This window comes from Wolffia australiana, chromosome 8, assembly GCF_029677425.1.
Source record: "Wolffia australiana isolate 7733 chromosome 8, ASM2967742v1".
Classification (NCBI taxonomy): Eukaryota; Viridiplantae; Streptophyta; class Magnoliopsida; order Alismatales; family Araceae; genus Wolffia; species Wolffia australiana.
Genome location: NC_135842.1, coordinates 11993957 through 12018810, shown reverse-complemented (window position 1 = coordinate 12018810; position 24854 = coordinate 11993957). Strand labels below are relative to the sequence as shown.

The 24854-nt window shown below is 36.4% G+C and overlaps 1 protein-coding gene across 1 annotated transcript; it reads right to left on the bottom strand.

The window, feature by feature from the left end:
• Nucleotides 1-18759: 18759 nt before the first annotated feature.
• TCX2 (TESMIN/TSO1-like CXC 2) lies at nucleotides 18760-23738 on the bottom strand. The gene is made up of 11 exons (XM_078579688.1): nucleotides 23513-23738; nucleotides 22330-22490; nucleotides 21486-22239; nucleotides 20610-21046; nucleotides 20460-20534; nucleotides 20097-20277; nucleotides 19915-20010; nucleotides 19767-19833; nucleotides 19536-19683; nucleotides 19124-19466; nucleotides 18760-19047 (listed from the first exon to the last, which is right to left on the bottom strand). Exons 1-10 carry the CDS (start codon nucleotides 23567-23569, stop codon nucleotides 19151-19153), a joined length of 2292 nt encoding a protein of 763 aa, XP_078435814.1. The 5' UTR covers nucleotides 23570-23738; the 3' UTR covers nucleotides 18760-19047; nucleotides 19124-19150.
• Nucleotides 23739-24854: the final 1116 nt, after the last annotated feature.

Here is a 24854-nt window from a genome sequence, read left to right as displayed (position 1 = left end):
AAAATCCAAACATTGATCATATTTCCACCACTTCCACCATGTCTCTTGTATGCCCTTCACAATATGCTTTCTGGGCATGCCCCTCTGTGCCATCATGCCACATGACCATGCACTACCACACTCTCTACCACCCAAAGAAAATTGAATAAATCCAAAGAAAATTCTATAAAAAGTTTGTTTTACTTCTAAACTTATGTCTTTCATTTCTACATTTAGAAAAATCCAAAAATTAAATTTCTTCCTCTCTGTGGATATCCCTTACTTTACTTAATTATTTACGCATTATTGCGTGGAAATAATTAAAAAATGACATAAAACCCCTAAATTAAGAACAGATCAAGATCCCATATGCATCATATATAGAATGTGATATGACCAGGCTTAAACAAATAGAAAAATGAACAATGATTTTTATTTTTTGATTTGTAGTTAATTTTTTAAGGGAAAAATATAGAAATTACCTTTAAAATGGTCAGTGTGTGCAACATATTCAGGCACAGGTCCCTAATTATGGTCCCTGGTGAAAGGGAGTCCCACAGATCACAAATCACCCAAGAGGAACTCAGGCCTACCTAAAATTTGGCTAATTTTAGAGAATAGAAGGAATGGGATGCAACCAATATAGATATTTTTTAAAAAATTAAACATAAAAAAATGGGAGAGAAAATGGAAGGGTAACTAGATGATTTTGAGTGAAATTTGATTTAAGGCTTAGATTTGGATTCTAGTTAGAGAAAATAAAAAATACATGCGGAGAAAGAAAGAAAGTAATATGAAATAAAGGAAAAGTAGGGGAAATGGACAGGGATGATGATGAAATTTTAGATATAAGCTCTCAAATGTTTGTGTTTATGAATTGATGCCACAATGGTTATTTTGAAATTTTTATCCTTGTATTTTTTTTCCAAGATCAGGATTTTTCACTGCAAGAAAGAATGATTAAATTATGAACACTTTAAAACAGTTCAATAAGGCTGAATAACCAGGTTCCTGTATAGAATTATTTTGATGGTCATTTCCTTCTAAAGCATGTATACAATAAGTAAATATATACAGGATGAGAATATTTGTACAGGGAATGATTTCCAATGAACTTTGATTTTCCCCCGAATTTCTCTCCTTTCTCAAAATATGAATATAGTGTGTTCATATGAAATTCAGAAATGCTTAAACCATACAAAAAATATTAAAGTTAATATTTAAGATTATTAAATGCATAATATCTCAAGTTGAGTCTTATTCAGTTCATGTCATGAAAGTGATGATATCTTTATGATTTTTAAGTTAAGGAATGGTAACTATATTAATTATCCTTATGAAACTACTAAATAGAGCTATTATCTTAGTTGTATGTCTTATTTCTCTTCTTTATTTTCTCGTATAAGTAATCCAAATGGGCCGCGTCTTATAAGATGCCCATACCTGTGTTTAGTGGCCCACATGACAAAATTATGCAAGCCACACCAAAATCTGGAATTAGCTGGTATGAACTCTAGTGGGGAAGAAAAGAACATCAACCCCTTTTTCTTTATTTAAACCTAGCCACCAGGTGCTCTCTGTGACTAATAGAGGGAGGAGCATCACCAAAGAAGTAAGAGTAAATCTCGTTTCTTTTGTAACATCGTATCATAGTAGTTTCTTGTGTAGGATGGAGGTTATAATCTGTAATGCCTGCACTCTCTAAGGTTTGTCTATGGCTCCTTATTCCTATTACTTCAGCTTGTTTGTTGTGGACACTCTAGAGGGAGCATTCATAGTGATGGGTTCAATATTTATGAATGGAGTAAACTTATAAAACTGAATAGTGAGGAAAGATTTTTAGGGGATCATATAAGCGAAGAACTAGTCATGAAAGGGCAGCTACGGTACCATACATGGCGAGCAGAGTAGGTGCTTATTAGGCAATGGATCCTTGGCACTATCGTTCCAAAGATGAGGAATTATATGTAAATACAATAAAGGAATTGTGGGAGGAAATCCAGAATTATAGTGCCAAGAAGAACAATGATTGGCGGCTATATGACTTAATTGCAAGGGCGTCATGGGCAAGGCAGTGTGAAGATTTAGTCATGGTATATGCTTGTTGATGAAAGGTGATTTGGAGGGGGGTGGATCATTTTTGGCCAGTTGAGAATCCTCACTCAAGAGAGAGAGGGTATTAATTGAAGCAAAGGCTATTCTCTTTTCTCATGGGTCTCACTTCATAGTATAAGAATGTGAGGAGCCAGATACTCAATCGAGAGAGAATACCAGACTTAGACCATGCAATTGGCATGATTGCAAGGGAACAAACTCACCTACGAGTTGGTTCAGAGACTCATAAATCAACCCAGACTGAGTTTGTTGTTAAAAGGATGGATACTCAGTTAGCAATAAAGAATAATACTCTAACTCAATTTGTACAGCCTAGCGCCAACCTGAAGACGACACCAAGTTAAGTGCAAGGAGCCGATCTGAGGGAGGATATGTTCTGCAACACTGCAAGGAAAAATGGCATACCAAAGAGACATGCTGGAAGCTTACTAAAAAGAACCAGAAGTCATCAAAGAATGTATATCTTGCTACCTCGTCGAAAGGTGGAGAACAAATGCAGCCTAAAGATCAACTGTCAACCTCCCTGACTTGCTTAGGTGATTTTTATGTTTTTGTGGTGCTACATCCTTCTGTAGCAGATGGTACCTAGTGGATCTTCAACATAGGAGCAATAGATTACATGACACCTGACCATGCTGACCTTGTAAACTAGAGAAGATATGGATTTTCTAAAATGGTTCGTAGAACTGGTGGATGGTATCTCCCAATTGTTGGTATTGGTGATGTTGAATTTAGTAATCTTGGGATTTCAAAGGAAGTTTTTCATGTGCCACAGCTTAAATCCCATTTACTCTCAATTCAGAAACTCGTAGCTGATGCTGGATGGACATTTTTCCTTGATCATGATTCCTGTTTTCTGAATGACAAGTTATCGAGGTGGAGGATTGGATCCATTAGATGCGAGAGAGGACAGCTGGTGTTGGAAGAGCATGCCACAAAGTGTTTCTCCTTAGTGGAGAGTTTGATCGGCTTGAGGCAGAAGATTTATATGCTCCATAGGAGAATGGGGCACCCATCTTTTGATCTTCTCAAACATTGCTTTCCTAATATGTTTAAAAGAATCAATTGTAGTACTCTTTTGTGCGAAGCCTGTCAATTGGCTAAACATAGACAGTCTTCCTTTGAATTGTTAAATGTGAGGTGTTTAAAACCTTTTGAAATTATTTATAGTGATGTGTGGGGGTTATGCCCGATATCTAGCATGTTGGGTCGCAGGTGGTTTATACTATTTGTTTATGATTGGAGTAGATTTACATGGCTTTATATGCCCAAGTCAAAGGGAGATATTCCCCAGATTATTCTGAACTTATAAGAGATGTTTAAGACTCAATTCAAAGCTAGTGGCAAACGGCTCAGGACAGACAATGGAAAGGAATTATTTAATTCAAATGTAGGTTCCTATCTTTCAAGTCAAGGAATTGTCCATGAGTCATCTTGTGTTTATACACCACAGCAGAATGGACTGGTAGGGAAGAAAATTGGCCATATTCTCGCCTCCACTACTAGTCTTTGTAGTTTGAGAGAATTGTTGACTTATTTCTTCCCAAGTGCTAGACTGGACACAAGTCTTCTACCGAGGATCTTTGGATGTGTAGCCTACATACATGTCCATGGTATGTCAACCAGAAAGCTTGACTCTAGAGCATGGAAGTGTGTGTTTGTGGGGTATTCCAATACTCAAAACAGGTATATATGCAATCATCTAGTGACTCAGAAATTTTATGTGTCCGTTGATGCCACATTCAAAGAAGGAAATTTTTTCTATTCAAAAGAAGAAGAAATGGAGTTTGAACATTCCAGAAGGTTGGAATCTAGTCTTCAATTTCTTGTGATATCCCTACAAAACACATGGACATAGGATCATCATAGGGAGATCTTTAAGGTCAACCTAGGAGTCAAGAGGAACCATGTCACAAGGAAGTTCATAATTCAAGGGAGAGCCCAGGAGAACATAGTGTCTCCATTGATAAACTCAATTTTTGGGGTGTTTTTTACTGGTTGTTTAGCAGTTAATACGTGTGAGGATTGAGCTTATACAACGAAATTTATAACCTCACAGCTTAGGGTGAGTGAGGGTCGATCCACAGGGAGACGACAAAAAACAACATAAGGATTCTTTCTATCAAATCAGTTCTTTTGGATCTCAATACTCAAGTATAAACACTGGTAAACGATCTTCGATACAAACGACAGAGCTTTCTTTAAAAGTCTCGGTGCAGCAAATCTTCAGTAAGGCTTTCCTTACTGAGGATTTGCCTTTGCCCTGTGGGGCAATTTCACAAACACCCAGCGGGTGTTTGTGCCTGTGAAGCGCCTGCGCGGCGAGCCTGCTCGCGGCGCTGCGTATGGCGACCTTGCTCGCGGCGCTGCCGCGCGCGGGAGACCTTGCTCGCGGCGCTGCCGCGAGCAGGCGATCTTGCTGCACGTAGCGCTGCTGCGTGCGGCGTTGTTCCCCGCGGCTTGGATTGCTGGCAACCTAGGCTGTTGCCTGGGTTGCTAGCAGTTGGGAAGTTCTGCAGGGATGGATTTCACGATCTGATGCGAGAACAATGGAATTTTTGCTAGAACGGAATGGGAAACGATTCAATCAACTATGAAATTCGAAATCAGGCGTAACCAAAAGAACAACAGAAATTGGAAATGCTGAAGACACAGCTTGTGATCTTCAACCCAACTCTGATTGTCTTAGAAGGGAGAAGAAGATTGTACTGAAACTGAAACGCTCACGCCTCCTCGTGTCACTCCTTCCGGGCAAGGCGACGATCGTCGTGCTCCAGCTACTCCTCAGCTTGCTTCTCTCCCAGCTCCAATGCTCATCAGCCTTGGAGGGTCTGCATAAATCCTTTCTCTCCAAGCCCTAGCTTCCTTGAGAGAAATTCTGGACAACCTAAAATCAACTCTCAAGAGGGTATTTATAGGTTTCTCTTAAGTCATGCCCAGGGGCATTTTCGTAATTTTTGCGTCTTTGAATTTTCGCCCGCTCCTCTTGATCCTCGTCTCTTTCCTTGATCTTCTTAACCTGTCTCTGAATGTTTACTAACCATAAAATGTTAAATATATTCCACTTGATTCAAAGGATCAAGTGGGGTTAGTAATTTCATAAAATGATGCATATGCATGATATTAGCATGAATTAACATTATAATTTTGATGAATGAAAGCTAAAAAGTTTAATTATTTGATGACATATTTGAGAGTTATCATCCATACATCAGGAAGACATGCTGCTAACTAGGGAGGATGAGTTGATAGCTGTGGAAAGAGTGGAAATGGGTGAAGATGAGTTGGGATGGCCACTTCCTTTACTCAAGACAATAAGAAGTTGCACGATTGATGGCAGGTACCCACTGGAAAATTACATTCCTTATGATAAATTGAGCCCAAGATACAAAGTTTTTGTGAATTCCTATGTCAGTACAAAGGAGCGAAAGACTGTAGAAGAAGCCTTACAAAGTGTTGAGTGGAAAATGGTGATGGATGAAGAAATGGAGGCCATTAGATGTAATCAAACTTGGGAATTAGTGGAACTACCACCAGATTAGACATCAGTGGTGTGTCAATGGGTATACACTAGAAATCACAAGGCAGATGAAGCACTCGAAAATGTAAGGCTAGACTGGTGGCCAAAGGCTACACTAAGTCCCAAGGAATCAACTACTTTGAGACACTATCTCTAGTCGCAAAGTTCAATAATGTGCAAAGATTAATTGCTTTGGCATCTAATCTTGGTTGGAGTCTACATCAATATGATGTAAGAAATGCCTACCTGCATGGAGAATTAAAAGCGGATGTGTATATGTTCATTCCACCAGGCTATAAGTAAACTAACCAAGTGAACGTTGTATGCAAGCTACGAAGGCATTTTATGGACTCAATGCATTCCCCTAGAACCTGGTTTGTGAAACTTGCTCAAGTGATGAAGAAACTTGGTTATAGACCATGTAATGGAGATCATACTATGTTCTTTCAATTCAGTTCTGATGGTCGATGGACACTCTTCATTGTCTATGTGGATGACATGATTATTACTGGAGATGAAGAAGATGGAATTCATACCTTGAGACAGAATTTGGCCAAAAAATTTGACATCAAGAACTCGGTAAAATCAATATATTTTCTAGGAATCGAAGTGGCATACTCACCTGAGGGGATATCCTTGTCACAACACAAGTATATATTGGACTTGTAGGAGGAAATAAAGCTGATTTCCTCAAAACCAGATGGGACACCTATTGACATCGATGTAAAGCTGGATCTTGGAGAGAACAATGCACTAGTGAACAAGATCTCATTTCAAAGGCTAGTTGGAAAATTAATTTATTGGAACCACACTCGTCCAGACATTGCATGTGCAGTGAAGGAGTTGAGTCAGTTCATGAATGATCCTCATGAAATTCATACACAAGCAGCGCGTTGTGTATTGTTTTATCTAAAAGGCACAGTAGGGCAGGGTATACTATGGTCAAGAGCTGGAGGGGTGACACTTGAAGTGTACTCTAATGCAAAATTTTCTGGCTATGTTGTTGACAACAGTTTAACTACAGAGTATTGTGAATTTATTGGAGAGATCTTGGTGATAACATGTAATTTACAGTATTACTTTCATACATATTGCATTTTTATTTCCATTAAAAGGATTTTAATTGCACGTTACCATAATAAAAATGAAACATATATAAACGTAGTATATTCTCCTGAATTTCCCAAAATTTTACTGATTTTTCTGGATTTTTCTATAAATTATTTTGTGGAGAACATGAAGAAAATGGCTCTTAAACTGCTTTTGGTAGTTTTTACAGGAGTAAATATCCTAATTATTTAAGTTTTTGGTATTTTAAATTTTGTTGGAGGAACAAATGGAATTTGTTCCTATTTTGTTGGTGAAATAGACGTGCAAGGGGCATAAATCCAAATATTTTTGCAGGGCGGTGCCCAAATAAAGTTTTGCAAAAGCGAAAGGGTTTTTTTGTAAATTTCATGGAGAGAGATAAGGCTAAAAGAATCAAACGCATTAGATTGCTCCGAATTCAAACCCTAATACCTGAAGATCTAACTGTTGGATTTAGCTCAAATTTTGAGGCAAAAGTGGATTTGTCTTGTCCCTCTACCCTAGGTATAAATCCCTACTTTTATCTCTTTTTCATTCTTGGATGCTCACCACGGTCAGAGGTGAGCTCTCCTTGGATCAAATTTTTTCCTGGTATTTTATTTGATTTAAGTTTCCATCTTCATTGATATTGATTTGTGCTCTCCTAAATCACCTTGGCTAGGGCGAAATGTACTAGCCCTTATATTGATTCAAGAAGGAAGTTAGCTAATGATCAAATTCTGTTATCAGATAGAAGAATACTATAAAAATTAGATGGGTTATCTATTCCTTACTTTCCTCTAAATCCCCACATTCTTCACCAATAATTAATGTTTAAAAACCCTCTATTAAGTACTCTCTTTGTCTCATTACTCTTCTGATTTTTTATCTTCTTTTGAGGATTTGGGTGAATGAAGTGAGGACCTGTATTCTCTTACTATTCTCTCATCTCTCCTCTCCATATTCTCAATTTTCTTCCTTTATGATCTCTAAGGATCCATCCTTTATTTAAAATTGAAATTACAATAGATCATCCCTGATAAGTTCAAAAATACATGAATATATGTCTTTATTTAGGGGTTTTTCAAACTTAATCAATAAAATTTATTTATCCCTTAGTGTTTAAGCGAGGGTCAAACCCTAGGGAGGTGATAGGGAAATTCAATTTTTATTGGATTAGGGATTAGCACTATATATTTGACAGATGTAAAATTTTAACTCAAGTGATAGAAGAGGCATGTAGATTGTAACTATCCTTCTAACTCTTCTAATTTGAATTATCTCAATTAATCAGAGATTTAATTCTAACGTTTTTGTTAGCAGTAAGAGTCAGATATATGATTAGTTAGAAATTCTTGGTAAGCATTTCTAAGTAATCTCCCAATTAGATTGACTATGCGTTGAATTGATCTTAAATTCCTAGAACTTTTACTCAATTATTTTACCCAACAATTAGTCACGGTTCTCAATTACTTTACCCAAAACTTAATTCGGATGAATTAATATTAGGGTTAGCTAGTGAATTTGGAATGATTGAGGCAATTTCAGTAACTTCCAATTAACTTATTGAAATTATTTTGCAAAAACTACTCACTGTTCTCACGGATTAAAAATAAAAAAATTAATGTTTAGTTGCCAATTCTTTATTTTCCCCAGTTAAATTGAAATTGTAGACATGTCCAGATCTAACAAATCATGGCTACGATTTGTTGATTCTGGTAATGGTGCACCAATTGAGCTTAACTCAATTGTATATTGCTACGCTGAGTGATCTTAACCAGGTAACTGCTAATTTCAACACACTGAACTCTTAATTTTTTTATTTTTTTTGTTTAAAATTAGAAGCTAACGTATATTGGCAAAACATGAACATGATTTGCCAATAACGGTATTTGAGCTCAAATTGGGGTGAATTAACGATCAAATTCAATTCAAAACTATCTGACTAATTCTACTAAAGCTTAATCGATTCGAAAACAAGGCAAATCTCGGAATTAAGAGAATTAAAATCAGAGTTTATAAAAAAATGGTGAACACGAACAAACTATAATATTGGGAAAATCGAACACCTAATCAATTGTAAAATGCATTCAGAATAAACCTAGAAGTACCAGGAGTTATCAGAGCGTCGATCTGGGCGAACCCGAGCAATGAACACCCGATTTTTTTCACAAATTTGGCTTGAAGTTTATGAAAAAATGCCACGATGGTTCTGCAAAATTCTTGCCCCAGTCAAGCTCCAAATCTTTCCTGGTTAAATCCAGAGTGCCCAGCTCAATTTTCATTTTTCCCTTTTATCGTCGTGGCATCGGAAGAACACATTCTTCGGATTCCGTTATTTTTTTTCCTTTGCGCGTTCTACGCAAGGTGTACAACACGACGCGATTGGGTCATCGCGCCTTCGTGTGGCTCCACTCTGTGCACGACACACACAGAATTGTGTACGTGTGTGTTGCATACCAAAGGCGCAAACGTGCCTTCTGATAGATCTGCGCGGCGCTGCATGTGGTGCGCCATTTTCGCCAATAAGGGCCACTTACAAACTTTTAGGCGCTAAAATGGCCCAATAAGGGCCAGTTTAGATTAAAAAAAAATTAATTAAAAAAAACTGGAATAAATCGTAAAAAATGTTTATTAATGTGAAAAAAAGTTTAATTTTTAAAATCTATTTATTTGTTTAATGTTTTTTTATTTACAGAAATAGGTCAATTAAAACATTTAGTTTTTCATAAACATCATTTTAAAAATGCTTTAAATGTATAAATTGACCTAATTATTTGTATAAAGTGTTGTTTAACTTGAAATTTAAGAAAATTCTTCTTTAAACCTAAAATCATGAAAATATGCATTAAAAATTAATATTTTTAAGCACTAAAATCCTAAAAATATGATGAAATTAGCCCTTTATTAGCTGTTATTTGCATGTTATCAATCCCCATTTAACCTTGGAAATATAATCTTTCTTAAATACATTCTGTTTCTTTTTAAAACTTTTATTAAAACCTTTATAAATACATTCTGTTTCCTTTTCACATGTCTACAAACAAGTAATATGTGCTCTTCATTTTCTTCTTTTTTGATTTTATTTTCTATCTTTCATAATAAGCCTTCCTATCTCTAACCATTTCCCTATCTTCTACCTATCCTCTAAACATAACTCTTCCCACATTTCTACATATACATACCTATGGTTTCTATATTGCTAATACTATTCCTAATGAGTTTGTTATCCAAATATCTCTTCTAACTCTTTAATTGATTCCATATCTAAACAACGGTCCTTGAGGAGACGAGATTAAAATTTGTAGCTGAGTGGGGTTAGGATTTAATAAATATTATTTGGTAGGAGGGATTTAATTATAACGATGAATTACACCCCTAATTTTCTTCACTAGTCTCATCTGAGGAACTAAGGAATCGCAGATCTAATATGTGCCAAGGTTATTTTATTATCAGATTTTCAGGTTTATGTCATGTTTCAATTTTTTTTAGTTTTCCCTACTATGAATCATTAACGTTTCACATCCCTGGGTTCATTTGAATCATAGATTGGATTTACTTGAAAATCAAGACAATGACCAATCAGCCATAATAAAAAATTGGTTAACTAGAGCACTTTACATGGTGCATGACTTTTTTCATACTAAATTAATTTGATTTTTAAAAAAATATAATAAAATTCTTCTATTTTTATTTTTGAATATTTTCCATGTTTAGCATATAAGTATGTGCCAATGAGTTTAAAATCAAAATCAAAATTAGAATTCGTCTGTCTTATTTTTTTAAAAATTCAAGATAAACAAAGAAACATTATGTAAAGTTTCAATTAAAAAATTTTCTCCCCTCCCTCGTGATGATATACTGAAAAAATCATCGATTTCTGACAGGATCAAAAAAATTATCAACAATTATTATTAAAATTCTAATGAATATCTGAAATACTATACAGGTGGTGAATTTGCATCAAATTGTTCCTGGGCTGTAATAAAATAATATTTTCTTTGTGGATGCAAGAAGTGAATTCTATCTAGCATAACTGAATTATGAAAAAAATTACTTCAGATTAATTATCCTTTTTCCATTTGATTTTGAAAATAACTAATATTAATATCATCGAATAATTATTCAATTTTCCTTTTATATAAGATAAAAATCTCACCTCTCATTCAAAAGAAAAAAAATAATTGTAAAGTTAAAGAAATTTTAAAAGTATGCACACATTATTTTGGTCCAATTTTTTTATTTTAAAATAAGTGACATAGGAGATCAGCATATAAGTTTTAATATATTACTAATGAAATGAGTATGAAATATAAATACTATGAAAGTACTCATCATTTTGGATCACATTACCCAATAAAAATCCTCCACGTTTTAAAATTGTGAGTGTAAAAAATGTTAAAATCATAAATGAATATTGTAAGAACTGTTCTGGAAAACTATTTTAATTAATGTCAAAAAATATATGTCTGATTATATGAAACTCCCTAATAAAAGTAATGCTGGGACTTCTTAGATTTGATCTAATAAATTTCATGTAACAATTATTTTATATTAGAAAATTGTGTTTGAGTTTCCATGGTTATTTTATAGTGTTTTTGAATTAATAGACATGAATTTAAAAAATAATTTATTATGAATAACATGATTTCTTATTATGATATCGTGAATCCTATAAAATTATTAGAATATGTTGTGCTGAAGTTGATTCAGATTATAGTGCATGGTTGTCATAGTGAATGGCCTAAGGGTTAGTAGGGTTTGACAATCTCAGTTTTGTCCCAGTTTTTAGAAAATACTTAAACCTTATCTAAATTTTGGTTTGGTTCTGGTCAATTCGTTTTCATGGTTATGTTTACTATCAACATATCCAGCTTTAGACCAACATGCAATGGATGCCCTTCTCCTCCCTTCTCTTCTTTCCCTCCTCTTCCTCTTTCTCCCGCTCTAGGTCTTTCTCTCACCACACCTCTCTTTCTTCATGGAGAAATATCATCATGAATAAATAAGGAAGAAACATTCAATAATGGACTAGGTTTTAACTTTGAAGAAGATATCCTCTTTATCAAGTGGCTGCCTACAGATGGTGAAACATGTCATGCCAATGTTGAGCTCAATAAAGACTTCTCCAGCAAGTTGGATTTATTTATCATATAAATATTTAATAATTTAATTCTGGTTCTGGCTTGGTTTGACCCTTGGACCTAAACCTTCCCGACCAGCTGGTCAACCCTAAAATGGACTTATGGTCATTGATCGGTTCGGTCAGACCATTTCTCGGTCCTAAATGTCCAACCCTAGGGGTTAGTATTTGAAATTATTTATAAATTTACTTATGAAAATATTAATTATCTATTGAATTTAATTATATGAGGATTGCATAAAAATCTATTTACGTATTCAGTGAAGAAAATGGAGTTTAATATTGCCTAATAAATCTTACTTTTTCCCATAATCTGATTGTATTATGATAATCTAAATTTAAGGGTAAAATGTCATCATTGGTGATTGAGATTATTCAATAACCGTACTTAAAAACCTTAGTTAGCTATGAGTACGGATCGTCTCCACATTGAACAATGATTAAGGAATTACTTTCTTATACTAGTGATGATGAACGAGAGGATCGACGAAAACAAGATTCGAGGACGTGAGCTGGTTATATCGATTAAAAATATGTAAGCTATAAGTTAATTTAACTTAAATAAGAGAGTAAGTGAATGTGACGGACATGATGATGGATGATGGTATGAACGATGATAGTGTTTGGATTTGGAACGGAACTGTGGCGAGGATGAAGAGACGAGAAAAGAGAGTAAAATGATATTGCAAGAACAAGGATAAACCCTAATTACGTTAACTACGACATCATGAAAGAGACAACGTAAGGCAAAGATATGTATTGTATATCCTTACGTTCCGCCAGGATCACAATGATTTACAAGTGTCGGTATGCTCTCCCTCGTCTCCAATGCTTCTCCCCACACACCCAGGACACCAAGAACACTCTTGATGGACCTCAAAACTCACTATCTTTCAATCAGCCTACACAAGTAGGAAGCAAGTTCAAGATGAATTCTATAATGATCCAGGCCTCTATTTATATATCAGAGGATATGGATACAAAGAGGAGGAGATGAATCAATGCTGTAAATTTCAGCTAAATCGGAGTTGTAGATAAAAAGTTATGGTCGTTAATTTGAAGAAATCCTAGCCATTGAAATTTTCTCCCTCCTAATCATCGTCGTCATTTTCCGTGCACGTTGAGAAGTCAAAGTGCTCCAGATTCAATGTCGCTTTGTCTTCCATGCGTGCTTGTCATTTTCCCGCCACGTGCTCCCAGGAGGAAGAAGAGGACAAGGAAAGAGAGAAAAAAAGCTTTTATAAAGAGTTACTTTTCGAGGCTAACGTGGCCGCGCGTCATGTCATCCTCTCTCTCTCTCCTTTCTTCTTATTTTTTCCCCTTGTTTATTCTTTTGTTTTAATCATGTGGACGCGATCGCGCCACGTCACCCCTGCGCCAACCAAATAAAGAGGGAATGATTTAATAATGACAACAATCATCGCTTTGCGAATCGCAAAGTGATGATTGCCTCTTTAAAGATTGGCAGACACCAATCATTAACTCAACTAATGATTGGCTGGCGCCAATCAACATAAAAGCCCTGAGTCGTCGTCATTCGACGAATCGAACGGCAACACGTGGCGGCGCAAAAAAAAAGACTAAAAAACCTTTCAAAATTCATATTAAATAAAATAAGAGTCGAAAAAATACATATAAATATATATATATATATATAGACTCATAAAGTTCATATCCTTCCAAATGTAATGTCAAGAAATTCTAGAAAAATCATATTCTGTCTCAAAAATTATATTCTTATAAAAATGCCAAAAAAATGCATAAAATTCAGAAATTCCATCCAAAAATAGATTTAATCATTTCAAGATTGATAGCATGAAACTATGAGTAATTTGATGCAGATAAACATGTAAATATGATCATGTAAGGTACTAAAAAAACATGTTATCCATCAATAATGAGTTATTTGATAAAACTTATTTTTTTCCATCAAAAGTATATTATAAATTTTAGGCTTATTCATGATGTATATTTGTGGATGATTAACTAAAATAGAGGTTTAATTTGTGATTGGTGTTTTTGATTTTAAACAATAAAAATAATTAGGTACTCATTTAAATGAATTTAGCTAGCGATGACTATGGATCGTCCCCACAGAGAATTATATTGAAGGATTTGATACTCTTTAAGTAGAGATTAATGAGATGAGGCGAGAAACAAGGTCGAGAGATGAGAAAATTCTAAGGTGAGAAGGTGATAATTATTGATTAGGTTAAGATGATTATAGTAGATATTGATAATGATGAGGTTTATTTATAAAAGAGAATGAGAGAGAAAAGGGATTGATGATAATGAGATAAGAAAGTAAGTACACATTTCAATCATCCTCAGCAATTTGAGTGAGAGAGGCGGTGGAGATGGGATAGAATAACAATGTTAAAGGTTTTAGAAAAGTAAACCGTAGATACGGTGACGTGAAAGGCATAAGACTTGAATTAAATGTGTAAATAAACAATGTGATGATTTTTCACAATGATGATATGGATTTAAGCTAATGTTGATGATGAAAGAACCAATGTAAGATGAGGGCGCTTTCCATTGATCCTTACATTCCACCAAGATCACGATAATTTTCAAATAACGTAAGTTCCCACTCTCAAACAACTAAGACACAAAGGACGAGCTTGATGGGTCTAACAAGCTCACTCTCTTTTGATCAGCGCACAATATTAGGAAGAATTTTGAAGGATGGTTTTTACAAACATCCACTCCTAAATTTATAGATCAAAGGGTCTGGATGGAAAGATGAGATAAAGATGAAGCTACCCTCAATTTTCGCTCAATTGACCTTCTGTATTATGAGATATCAAGCTTGGAAGTTTGATTTCTATTTGATTAAAATTTATCTCTCCTTGTCAGCACCAATGTAGCTTCATCCTTTCAATTAATAGTTTTAGAACCCTATTACGTTCCTTTTTTGATCATCGGTGCATTTAATTCATCTTTTGCAAATGGCAATTGTGAGAGCGCCACATGTCCTACACAAAAGAATAAGACATAATATATTTTCCTATTATTAAATGACATGATAATGCATGCCATTCTTTTCAGAAAAGATAAGGAGAACTATAATCATTGCATTACATGGCAGCGCATCATTGTGTGCCACGCTAATGCCTGTCAGTAATGAATTTAAGGAATGATGTGACCACACAGATTCACAGGCCACATCACATGTCTTAAATATTCTGGACCAATCTTGTGTTGGTATGAATGCACTCTGTTTTCCTTAACTTTTCAATTTCAAAAAATGCATCAAAACTAATGATTTTCTGTTTCGGCACACATAATTTTTTTATTGTTCTATGTCAACCCTACAAGTTAAAAATACAAAGGCAACAGCTAATCATTGGTCATTTTAGCACCGTGACTTGAAATGCCATTATGGCAGCTTTTTTTATGTGATTAGCTGTGATAGTCATTGAAAAAATGTGATCGGTTGTCATTTGATTAAATCAAATGACAACATGTGGTGTGGCATGACTTTAAGATTATGAATATTAAATAAATTACATTAAAATAAAATATTTTTCATAATAATTCATGTTTTATCAGTGAGAGAGGTTATCTCTAATGGGTCTGGTGCTTAAAGATAAATCTAATTTAGAGTTAGAACAGAAGAAACAAATATATTAAGATAATAATTAGAAATCAAATAAGCAAATAGATAGAGTAGATAGTGATAAAGATAATAATGATAATACTAATAATAATTAGGTTATATATATTTAATGAGTTAGAGAAGATGGCTTAGTACAAAGAGTAGTATAATATCAGAGGGGGTATATTTAATTCTTCAAAATATACAACAATAAATAAAGAGTGAGGAAAATAAATGGTGTAAAAGGAGTAATATGATATAAAGAGATAATGAAGGGAATTAGAAAGAAGGAAATTTTGAGATTGTCTTTATGGAATGAGAATTCAGATAAATATATGCGTAGATATTTATTTAAAATATTTAAAATTTAAAATAGATGATAAATTAATAAATAAAACTTAGAAATCAAGAGTGTCGCCAGGTATTGGACGAAGTGCCATAAATTCTCTTACAGAATCAAATAAAAAAACCAATTATATCTATAGCAATAGAATTCAAGCTAAGAAAAAACACTAAATTTCACCAACAGATGTTCAGAAGTAACCAGATCGCCCTCATTGCCATTCTCTAATTTTGGTGTGGTTCCCCAAATCATATCTTCCACGCTGACACAAATCTGTATCTCATTGGGCCTCTAAAGCGCCTCTCTGATCTTGTCAAGCCATCACATAGTTGTCACAACTCTACTCAACTTCTCCAAACTACAAAACAACAAATAACTCCAAAAGTGAAAAAGTCCTATTATGGGTCGAGGAATGTCTGGAGAAAACGATAATCCTTAGGAGTGTCTGGAGATGCTGCTTTGGGCTCTATTGAATCTTAATGCTTCAAAATTATGGCCAAATTTCAAGAAAAAATCATCATCCAGTTGTAGGGAGTGACATCCGAGGGTGGAGATCAATGACTTTACCACTAGACATCAATCTTCATGAAGAATGGGTTGGATAGCTATACCTAAATCACAAATTAGACACTTTACTAACTGGTGGGCCCTCATCCTAGTAGCCCATCACCAACCAATCATTTTTTATGAATTTCTGGACCATGTCATCCTGTCAACCACATGCGACGAACCGTCATCCTGAAAAAAAAACAATGAGATTAGGGTAGTGGATCTCATTGTTTGATTGTCTTTAGAAAATTGGATGGTTGAGATAATAAATTAATCTATTAATTTATTGTTGTACATTAATCTCAACATCCCCCTTCAGATTAGTTGACAAAATTCTAATGTAATCAAGATGATGCCAGTAAGTATCCTAAATAAAATACTTAAGATGTTGGATTTAAGGGTCTTAACGAGAGTAGTCAAATTTCAATAATGACCCTATTAATTGATTTGATGACCGGCATATATTATTATTCTTTTGATTTAGAAAATTTAGCAAAGTTCAATGGAAACTAGCGTCTTGCTCTGAGTGCAGGATGCTGGTTTGGGTGCATTCCTATCATGTCACTAGGTCGCTGTCTACTGGCTTCTGGCAAGTTTGCCCCTTGTAAACTAGCTTTTTGCTCTGCTGAATAGTTCTCCAGAAAAAGGAAGATATGAAACAAGCAGAAATATAAATAAACAAATGATCTGTGAATTGAAGAGAGAGAGTAATTTCCAAGGCAGATTCCTTTTGCATATTTCTGGGCTAAGGTAGGCAGCTGGGCAAGGCAAATTTTGCTCTATTTGAGACCTGTGGTAATGCACAATCTCTAAAATAATGTACACTTGTTATGTATTTCCATTTCTGCAACAGTTCATCAAAGGAGAAAAACCTCTTTGAGACCTGTGGGAGTGTATTATTAATTACCAAAATGCTATTTTCCGAATTTTCACTCTAATATTAAGTGAGGATATTTAAAGTTATGGAGTTAATTTATAGGGTTTGAAGAAATACATCAAACGTGACATAATAGAATGTGACAAAATAAGATGAGCTGTTTATCAAAGTACTATAAAAGTTCCATTCTTCACACGCAACATACACATGTAGAAAAGTATCTGATTGTTTAGAAGCACAAACTATTTGTAAAAAAATGATCTAAGATAGATCATACTATTCACTAGTCATAAAGATAATTGAAGAAGACATAAAAAACTCCCAATAGAGGGACCCTTGTGTAATACTCTTTCGGACAGATGACTAACTTTGTCCCATATGCCTCAATATAATCCATCAAAACCTGAATTTATATTTATAATTTCTCAACAAAATTTTAAACTATGTGGAATCTTTGTGTTGTTGTTGGAGGTGCATTTATACAGCACAATCTCGAAATCTATTTTTTTGAAAATTGGAGTCTATTTTTGTCTTGAATGTTTATGTAGCAAGTCATGTTCAAGATGGGTGGGAATATCTACGTGGCTCATGCTCGAAGTCAGGATTGTTTGGAGAATTTTACATGATCAAAGCTCTGGGCCTGTTGGAATATGCTGCTAAACATGCACATTCTAAACAAATGTGGTGATTCAGTTGTCTGCCACCAATTAAAAATGTTGTTTTATTTTTATTTTCTCAGAGAGACAAGGGAGAGGTATTAGACTAATCTGAGGGTGGAGTTTGTACTGTAATCAAGTATAGAACGTAAATAATTTAGGACAGAAGGTTGAGAGTCAAACTATATAAAATTAAAATAATTTTAGTATACTTGATGATCTGATTCAATTCCCATTCTTCTTGGCCTTCTTCCCCCAAAATGGTACAGCAATTTTTTAGTACACTAAATATTTTCTGAGTAATGCATCCATGGATTGGAAAATGCACCAAATCATTGTTAGAGAATCACTTTGTAAAGAAAACAAAAACTAAACCTACTTATTTTGTTTAAGTGAGGTTATGAGACTAATATTCTGAATCCAGTATTCTTAATAGGTTACTCGTTACATCCTTCTTACGCTACTTTATGTCATTGTGGCCAGAAGTGTGTATCAACATTGTACATTTTCAATATTTAATTAATTGTTGGTTTGTGTTGTTATGATAATTACTGCTAGACATATTTAATAAATACAATTATAGATGAATGCAGTCATGAAAAACTCCACAAACATAATTAACTTTAACTAATTTTTTCACTAACTCTTCAGAGACCTTAGTAGTCTTTAATAGGGAAAAGAATTTTCCACTGCAATATGTCACATAATTACTTTGATGCAGAAAATAAGCAGAATTATTTTGAAGAATGACCGTATCAGAAACTATAATAACACCTTAGATTCTTCACCTAATATGAATTGTCCCAAACTTTCACCAAGATCTTTTTTAAATTTTGCTTTAAACGAATCGTCCTAAAATTAAAACCGGCACATGAGAAACTTTATTTGATATCAACTTATCCAAGATAAGTAAGAAACACTGGACATTTATTTCAACGCGTATTCCTCAAAGCACAATCCAAACCCTGTTCTTGGGGAGGAAAAAAGAGATAGGGATAACAGAATACCATACATTAGGAGAAACAGCCAAAATAGGACAACGACGATTATGATACACAGGCAGCGAAAAATGATTTAAGAAAAAAACACAAAAAAAACAAAGAAAAAAAAAGAAAGAAGCATAGATTCAAACCAGCTTCACCATACCTCAAGCGACTAACTGAATAATACATACACGAACGAAAGCTTACTCCAACCTGCAAAATTCACGAGGGAAATATATATTAAAAACCCAAGTATAAAACCAACATATCAGAGAATGTTCTTGATTACCCATTTGAAGATGAGGATAAGATGACATCAGCAGAAGTCTTCGGCGAGCAGCTCCATCGGATCGGCTCCATCGGAGATGATGGGAAGAGAGGGGAAAGCAGGGATGGATCGGAGAATCAATCTTCGACCTCCTTTATTGCACGGAGACGGGCCCGTCTCTTGTTGCGGGCCCAAAACTCGCTTTCCGTTCGGCGATGACTTCTTCACTGGACAAATCATCTCTCTTAAAACCTTGGGCGTCGCGTCTCCGGCCGCTGACTTACGAACAAAGGATTTCTGGGTCTTGTGGCACGCAGCCAGAAGAGGCGAAGATCCATTCCCAGTGGGTTCGGAATTTTGCGGCCTGCAGATTTTGGGTTTAGGATTTAGGGTTTAGGGTTTAAGAAAGAAGGTAAACGGGGGATTGGCTGACCTGCTGACGTCGAAGGAGGGGGTGACAGGGATACTGCCTTTGGATTCATCGGCTTCAAGTGAGAAGTCAACCTCGTTGACTGAGCAGAGGTCCATCTTCTCCTCTCTTGGTTCGGTTTCCTCGGTCATCAGTGATAGGAAGGTTGTGTCTTTAAATAGAGAAAAAAAATTAAAATTAGTTTATTTACGGTTCTAAACGAGCTTTTTTTACGCTTTTTTTTTGCAACTGTACCTTCTCTCCTGCCAAAGGTGTTCTTGCAGGCTTCGCATCTGCAGCTAACTGAACATCCAACGCCTCCCTGTTTGGTCAAAATAAAATCATTAAATTAATTACTGAAGCGGAAGAGTGAAACCCGGCAGAGATTTTAAAGAAAAGTAACCTGATAGCACTCGCAATATTTCTTCAGGCAGCCTGATTTCTTGCAATTGCACCCGCGCTTGTGCCTCGCCGAAGCAGGGGTTTTGTTTATGTCCTCCTATGGAATAAGAAATATAGTTCAATAAAAGCTACTGGGATTTTAGGGGGGTAAAAATAATTTGGAACTTGTATTTATATCCCTACCCCGACTCCGGAGGCTGCGGTAGTTGCCCTGATCACTTTCGGGGCGAAGGCGAGGGGATTGCGAGACTCGATCTGCTTACGCGTGGCCAAGACTATGTCCGCATGAATGGGCTTGTTCAAGCATCCGTCACAAGCACAGGGCCCAACACAGTAGACTCCTGCTGCAAAACACTCACAATACCTGCAACAGGATTTTAATAAATTATCATTCTTTAGGAACCTGCGATCGTATAAGATGCTTAAAAAAGTGGTTGTTTTCCTCGAGTGCATTTTTTAACAATTAAAATGATAACTATGATTTTGGATCATCCTGGTTCTTGTCATCTGTTGTAAAACAGTAACATTAATTAGAGAGAAACTTACAGCTTCAAGCATTTTGACTTTTTACAGTTGCAGCGCCTGCAAGTTCCAGGTTCAGCATTCATTTCACCTTTGCACCTACACAATGAAACAATCAGTCAATTAAAGAAACATAAGAAACGCATTATAGGAAATTCAGGGGTAAAATGGTACTTTTTCTTTTTGGGACTACCGGGTTCCACACCTTCGCCAGTGATTGTTCTAAGTTCCTGGTTCTCATTACCAGGAGTCTGATCTTTCTCTATAAAACCGTTATGTTCTCTTTGAACGGCTGATATAGAAGAAATCAGACTACTTGAGCATGGAAGGCTCAACAGCTTTCTTCCAGAGGACGAATTATCTTCACATTCAATCCTGACTTTTGATGATGTGGCAAGAGAGTTTAAGTGCAGACCAATACTGGGAAGAATTTTCAGGCTAGAACTAGAACTGGGTTTTGACGAAGCGTGCGGTGTCTCTTCAGAGACTTCCTTAAGATTTCCGGGAAACGAACCCGAGGAATCATCGACTGAGTCACCAATCATGTTAGGACCAGCTACATCAAACACTAGACAGCGTCTTCGAAAACCCCGTTGTTGCTGGCATTCGTCCTTAGTAATGATAAGAAACAACAAATCATGTTAGCAACAAGTAAGTGATATTGCAAAAAGAGAGAAAATGCAGAAGGACATGATTACAGGACAAAAATGGATGTAGGCCAGATCAGCAACATTCTGTTGACAATCCACAACTTCCTTGACTTAATACCCCTCAGATGAGTCAGTTAATCTTTTCACATGATGAAACACGATCAAGAAAGAAAGAGAATGGCAGAAGGAAAAGATGAACCAATTAGAATGGCTACAGGCCAGGACCCATAACTTTTCCTTGCCAATTCCACTCTAAAGAGAGAGAGATCTAAGTTTTTTTTTTTCAAAAAAATGAGAGAGCTCTAGGTATTTGAAGGGAAACCACTCCAAGGACCGAAGACATAAATACCCCTGAAAGGGTTTGGAGTATGCTTTCATGTAATATGAAATTTAATCCCACCTCAAAACCCAAGATATCATCACCGGCATCTTCCTCATCTCTTCTCTGAAACTGATTGTAGGTTTCCTGATTACTCTGACTCGTGCTCGGAATTTGCGGTTTGTGATCAGGATTATTTTGCTTCAGAACCTGTTGATGGCCACAATCCTCTAGCACACTTAAAGAAGCGTCTTGGGGACAGGCAACCAAAGCCCTTTCTGGAACCCTTCCTTCCCAATTGGACTCGCTACTTTCATAGAGACCCAAAGGATAAGAGATCGAGTAGGAGCCATCTTCGTCTTTGATCTTCTGAGAGCACTCCTTTCTGGCTCCAGAATCCGTCAACGGGTCAAAAACTAGTAAATTAACACTAACATCAGTAATAAGATTCACCCAGTCACAGGCAGACTCTTCTTCCTTGTTTGGTCCATTGCCCTGCGCATCATCTTCGACTCTTCCTATGGAGGACACCCCAGGTTCTTCAGAATCACAGGCAAAGCCAGCAAGATTAACTTTCACTCTGTTAATATCAACCGTTGAACTAAAGCAAGGATCGGTGTTATGATCTGGACTACCACAGTCATAACCCAAAGAACTGGGCAAACAAGGCGGCAAATTCTGAGTTATCTCCGAAGAACCAGCATCAGCTTTGTTTAACGAGCAGTTTGTCTTGTAATTGGCTTTCTCCTCACTGCTGGAGTCTGATAATTTCAGGAGATTGGGGGTTGTTTCTGCAGAAGCGAAATCGGGCCCTGAAGAGTCCAAGGAACGATACCTGAAGAGGAAATATGGGAGAAATCATGGTTATTCTCAAATAAGAAACGTTGATTTTGGAGGAATGTTCATCTCCAGGGCAGCAGCTCACCTGTTCTTGAGCTTACGTTCCTTCTGAGTACCAGACAGAGGGGAGGCAAAGACTGAGGGAGGAGAAGAAAATGTCACAGAATGGAGTGCTTGAGCAATGTGCACGGATTTGACGGGTTTGATTGGAGAAAGGCTGCTGATGTAACTAAAAACCGGTGAATCCTGCAAAAAAACGAAGAGATTAGAGCCAAAATAACGCAATTAAGCTGAATATCAGAGAACTTCTTCATCCAACAAAGAACATCTTCAAGATATAGATCAATCACTGTCGATGATGTTGCTCGGACGAACATCTACAAGCCAGATGAAAACCAGAGGAATTTAACAAACAGTTTTATGTTAGGCAATGGCCAAAAATTCGGACGTTTGTGCGTACTTCTCGAGGCAGAATCCGACGAGAAAAAGATAACCAAAGAGTAGATACGGATCCAAAATGTAAATCCAGATCCAAATAGGAGATCGACGAGTCCGGGACATACTTTCACCGTTGATTCCGACAGATCTTCGAGCGGAACACCAAAAAGCGGGAAGACAAGAGATACGAAGGCGAAAAATCCTAGAAAAAACATAATAAAAATGAAAAAAACCTGTAAACAGATGAAGAAGAAGCAAAAAATCCATGGAGAAATCGAGAACACCGAGGAAGAAGTGGGAAAGCAATCCTTGAACAACATCAAACCACGGATAAATCGAGAAGAAATGGCGAATAAAAGGCAAAACATTCCCAAACAACATCAAAACCACGGATAAATCGAGAAAAAAATGACGAACAAAGGCAAAAAATCCTTGAACAAAATCAAACCGTGGAAGAATCGAGAATAATGACGAACAAAATACAAAAAATCATTGAACAACAAATACGAGGAGAAATCGAGGAAAATGACGACGAAAAAGCAAAAAAAATCCCTGAACAACAAAGAAAGAGGAGAAATGGATAAAAATGACGAATAAAAGGCAGACAAATTCCTGAACAACAAAAGAAGAAGAGAAATCGAGAAAAGTGACGAATAAAATAGAAAGAAATCCCTGAACAATAAATACGAGGAGAAATCGAGAAAAATGACGAAGAAAAGGCCAAAAAAATCCTAAAAGATCGCGAAAAAATCCTCGAACAGAGAAGAAAGAAGAGGAGAAATCGAGATCAAGGAAGAAGCAGAAGAAGGAAAAGGACGAAATCGACAAACCTCGAATCGGGAGATGGCGGTGGGAGCGCGGGGCTGGGCTCTCTGGGGAGTGTCCATGGGATTGGGAAGGACGGAGAGCCAACGCGGCTCCTCCGCATCTCACCGCGGAGTGCAGGAAGAAGACCGCTAAGAACACACTCACACACTCTCTCTCTCTCTATCTCTCTCTCTGTCGGCCTTTTGGCTGTCTCCTCTTTGGGCGGGAAACCGTCTCTCTTACCAAACTTTACTATTTCTTCTTTCTTTAATGCACCCCCCACCCTAGCCCCTAATTCTCTCTCTCTCTAACTCTGTTTCTCTCTCTTTTCACTCTCATTGTGTTTCTCTCTCTCTAACTCTGTTTCTCTCTCTTCTCACTCTCATTGTGTTTCTCTCTCTCTCTAACTCTGTTTCTCTCTCTTCTCACTCTCATTGTGTTTCTCTCTCTCTCTCTCTCTCTGATTCTCTCCCCTCTCACTCTCACTGTGTTTCTGTCTCTTCTCACTCATTGTTTTTTCTCTCTCTCTCTCTGAATCTCTCCCCTCTCACTCTCACTGTGTTTCTGTCTCTTCTCACTCTCATTGTTTTTCTCTCTCTTCTCTCTCTCATAGTGTTTCTCTCTCTTCTCACTCTCATTGTTTTTCTCTCTCTCATAGTGTTTCTGTCTCTTCTCACTCTCATTGTGTTTCTCTCTCTCTTCTCACTCTCACTGTGTTTCTCTCTCTTCCCACTCTCACTGTGTTTCTCTCTCTTCCCAGTCTCACTGTATTTCTCTTTCTTCTCACTCTTATTGTTTTACATTCTCTTCTCACTCTCATTGTATTTCTCCCTCTTCTCACTCTCATTGTGTTTCTCTCTTTCTCCCTCTCTCTCTACTTCTCTGTTTTTCTCCCTCTTCTCTATGTTTTGTCTCTCTGTGTTTCTTCCTCTTCTCTCTCTTCTCCCTCTGTGTTTCTCTCTCTGTGGTTCTCCTCTTCTCTCTCCAAGTTTTCCCTATTCTCACCCTTCTCCCTATCTGTTTATCCTCTTCTCTCTCTCTCTCTCTCTCTCTCTCTCTCTCTCTGTGTGTTCCTTACTCTCTCTTCTCCCTCTCTTTCTCCCTCTCTGGTTCTCCTCTTCTCTCTCTTTGTGTTCCCTATTCTCTCTCTTCTCCATCTCTTTTTTCTCCTATTCTCTCTCTGTGTTCCCTATTCTCTCTCTTCTCCCTCTCTGTTTCTCCTCCTCTCTCTCTGCGTTCCCTATTCTCTCTCTTCTCCCTCTCTGTTTCTCTGTTTCTCCTCTTCTCTCTCTGTTTCTCTATCTTCTCTATGTTCCTCTATGTTTCTATCTCTTCTCTACCCTAGTGTTTCTCTCTCTTCTCTCT

What these genes read in the sequence shown, in the direction of transcription:
- TCX2 (XM_078579688.1), bottom strand. Translation starts at nt 23,569, where the DNA reads ATGGACACTCCCCAGAGAGCCCAGCCCCGCGCTCCCACCGCCATCTCC. An exon ending in AAGTCAAAATGCTTGAAGCT is followed by an intron (nt 20,278 to 20,459) that starts GTAAGTTTCTCT and finishes ATCCTGTTGCAG; the next exon opens with GTATTGTGAGTGTTTTGCAG. An exon ending in CCCTCCTTCGACGTCAGCAG is followed by an intron (nt 19,467 to 19,535) that starts GTCAGCCAATCC and finishes CAAAATCTGCAG; the next exon opens with GCCGCAAAATTCCGAACCCA.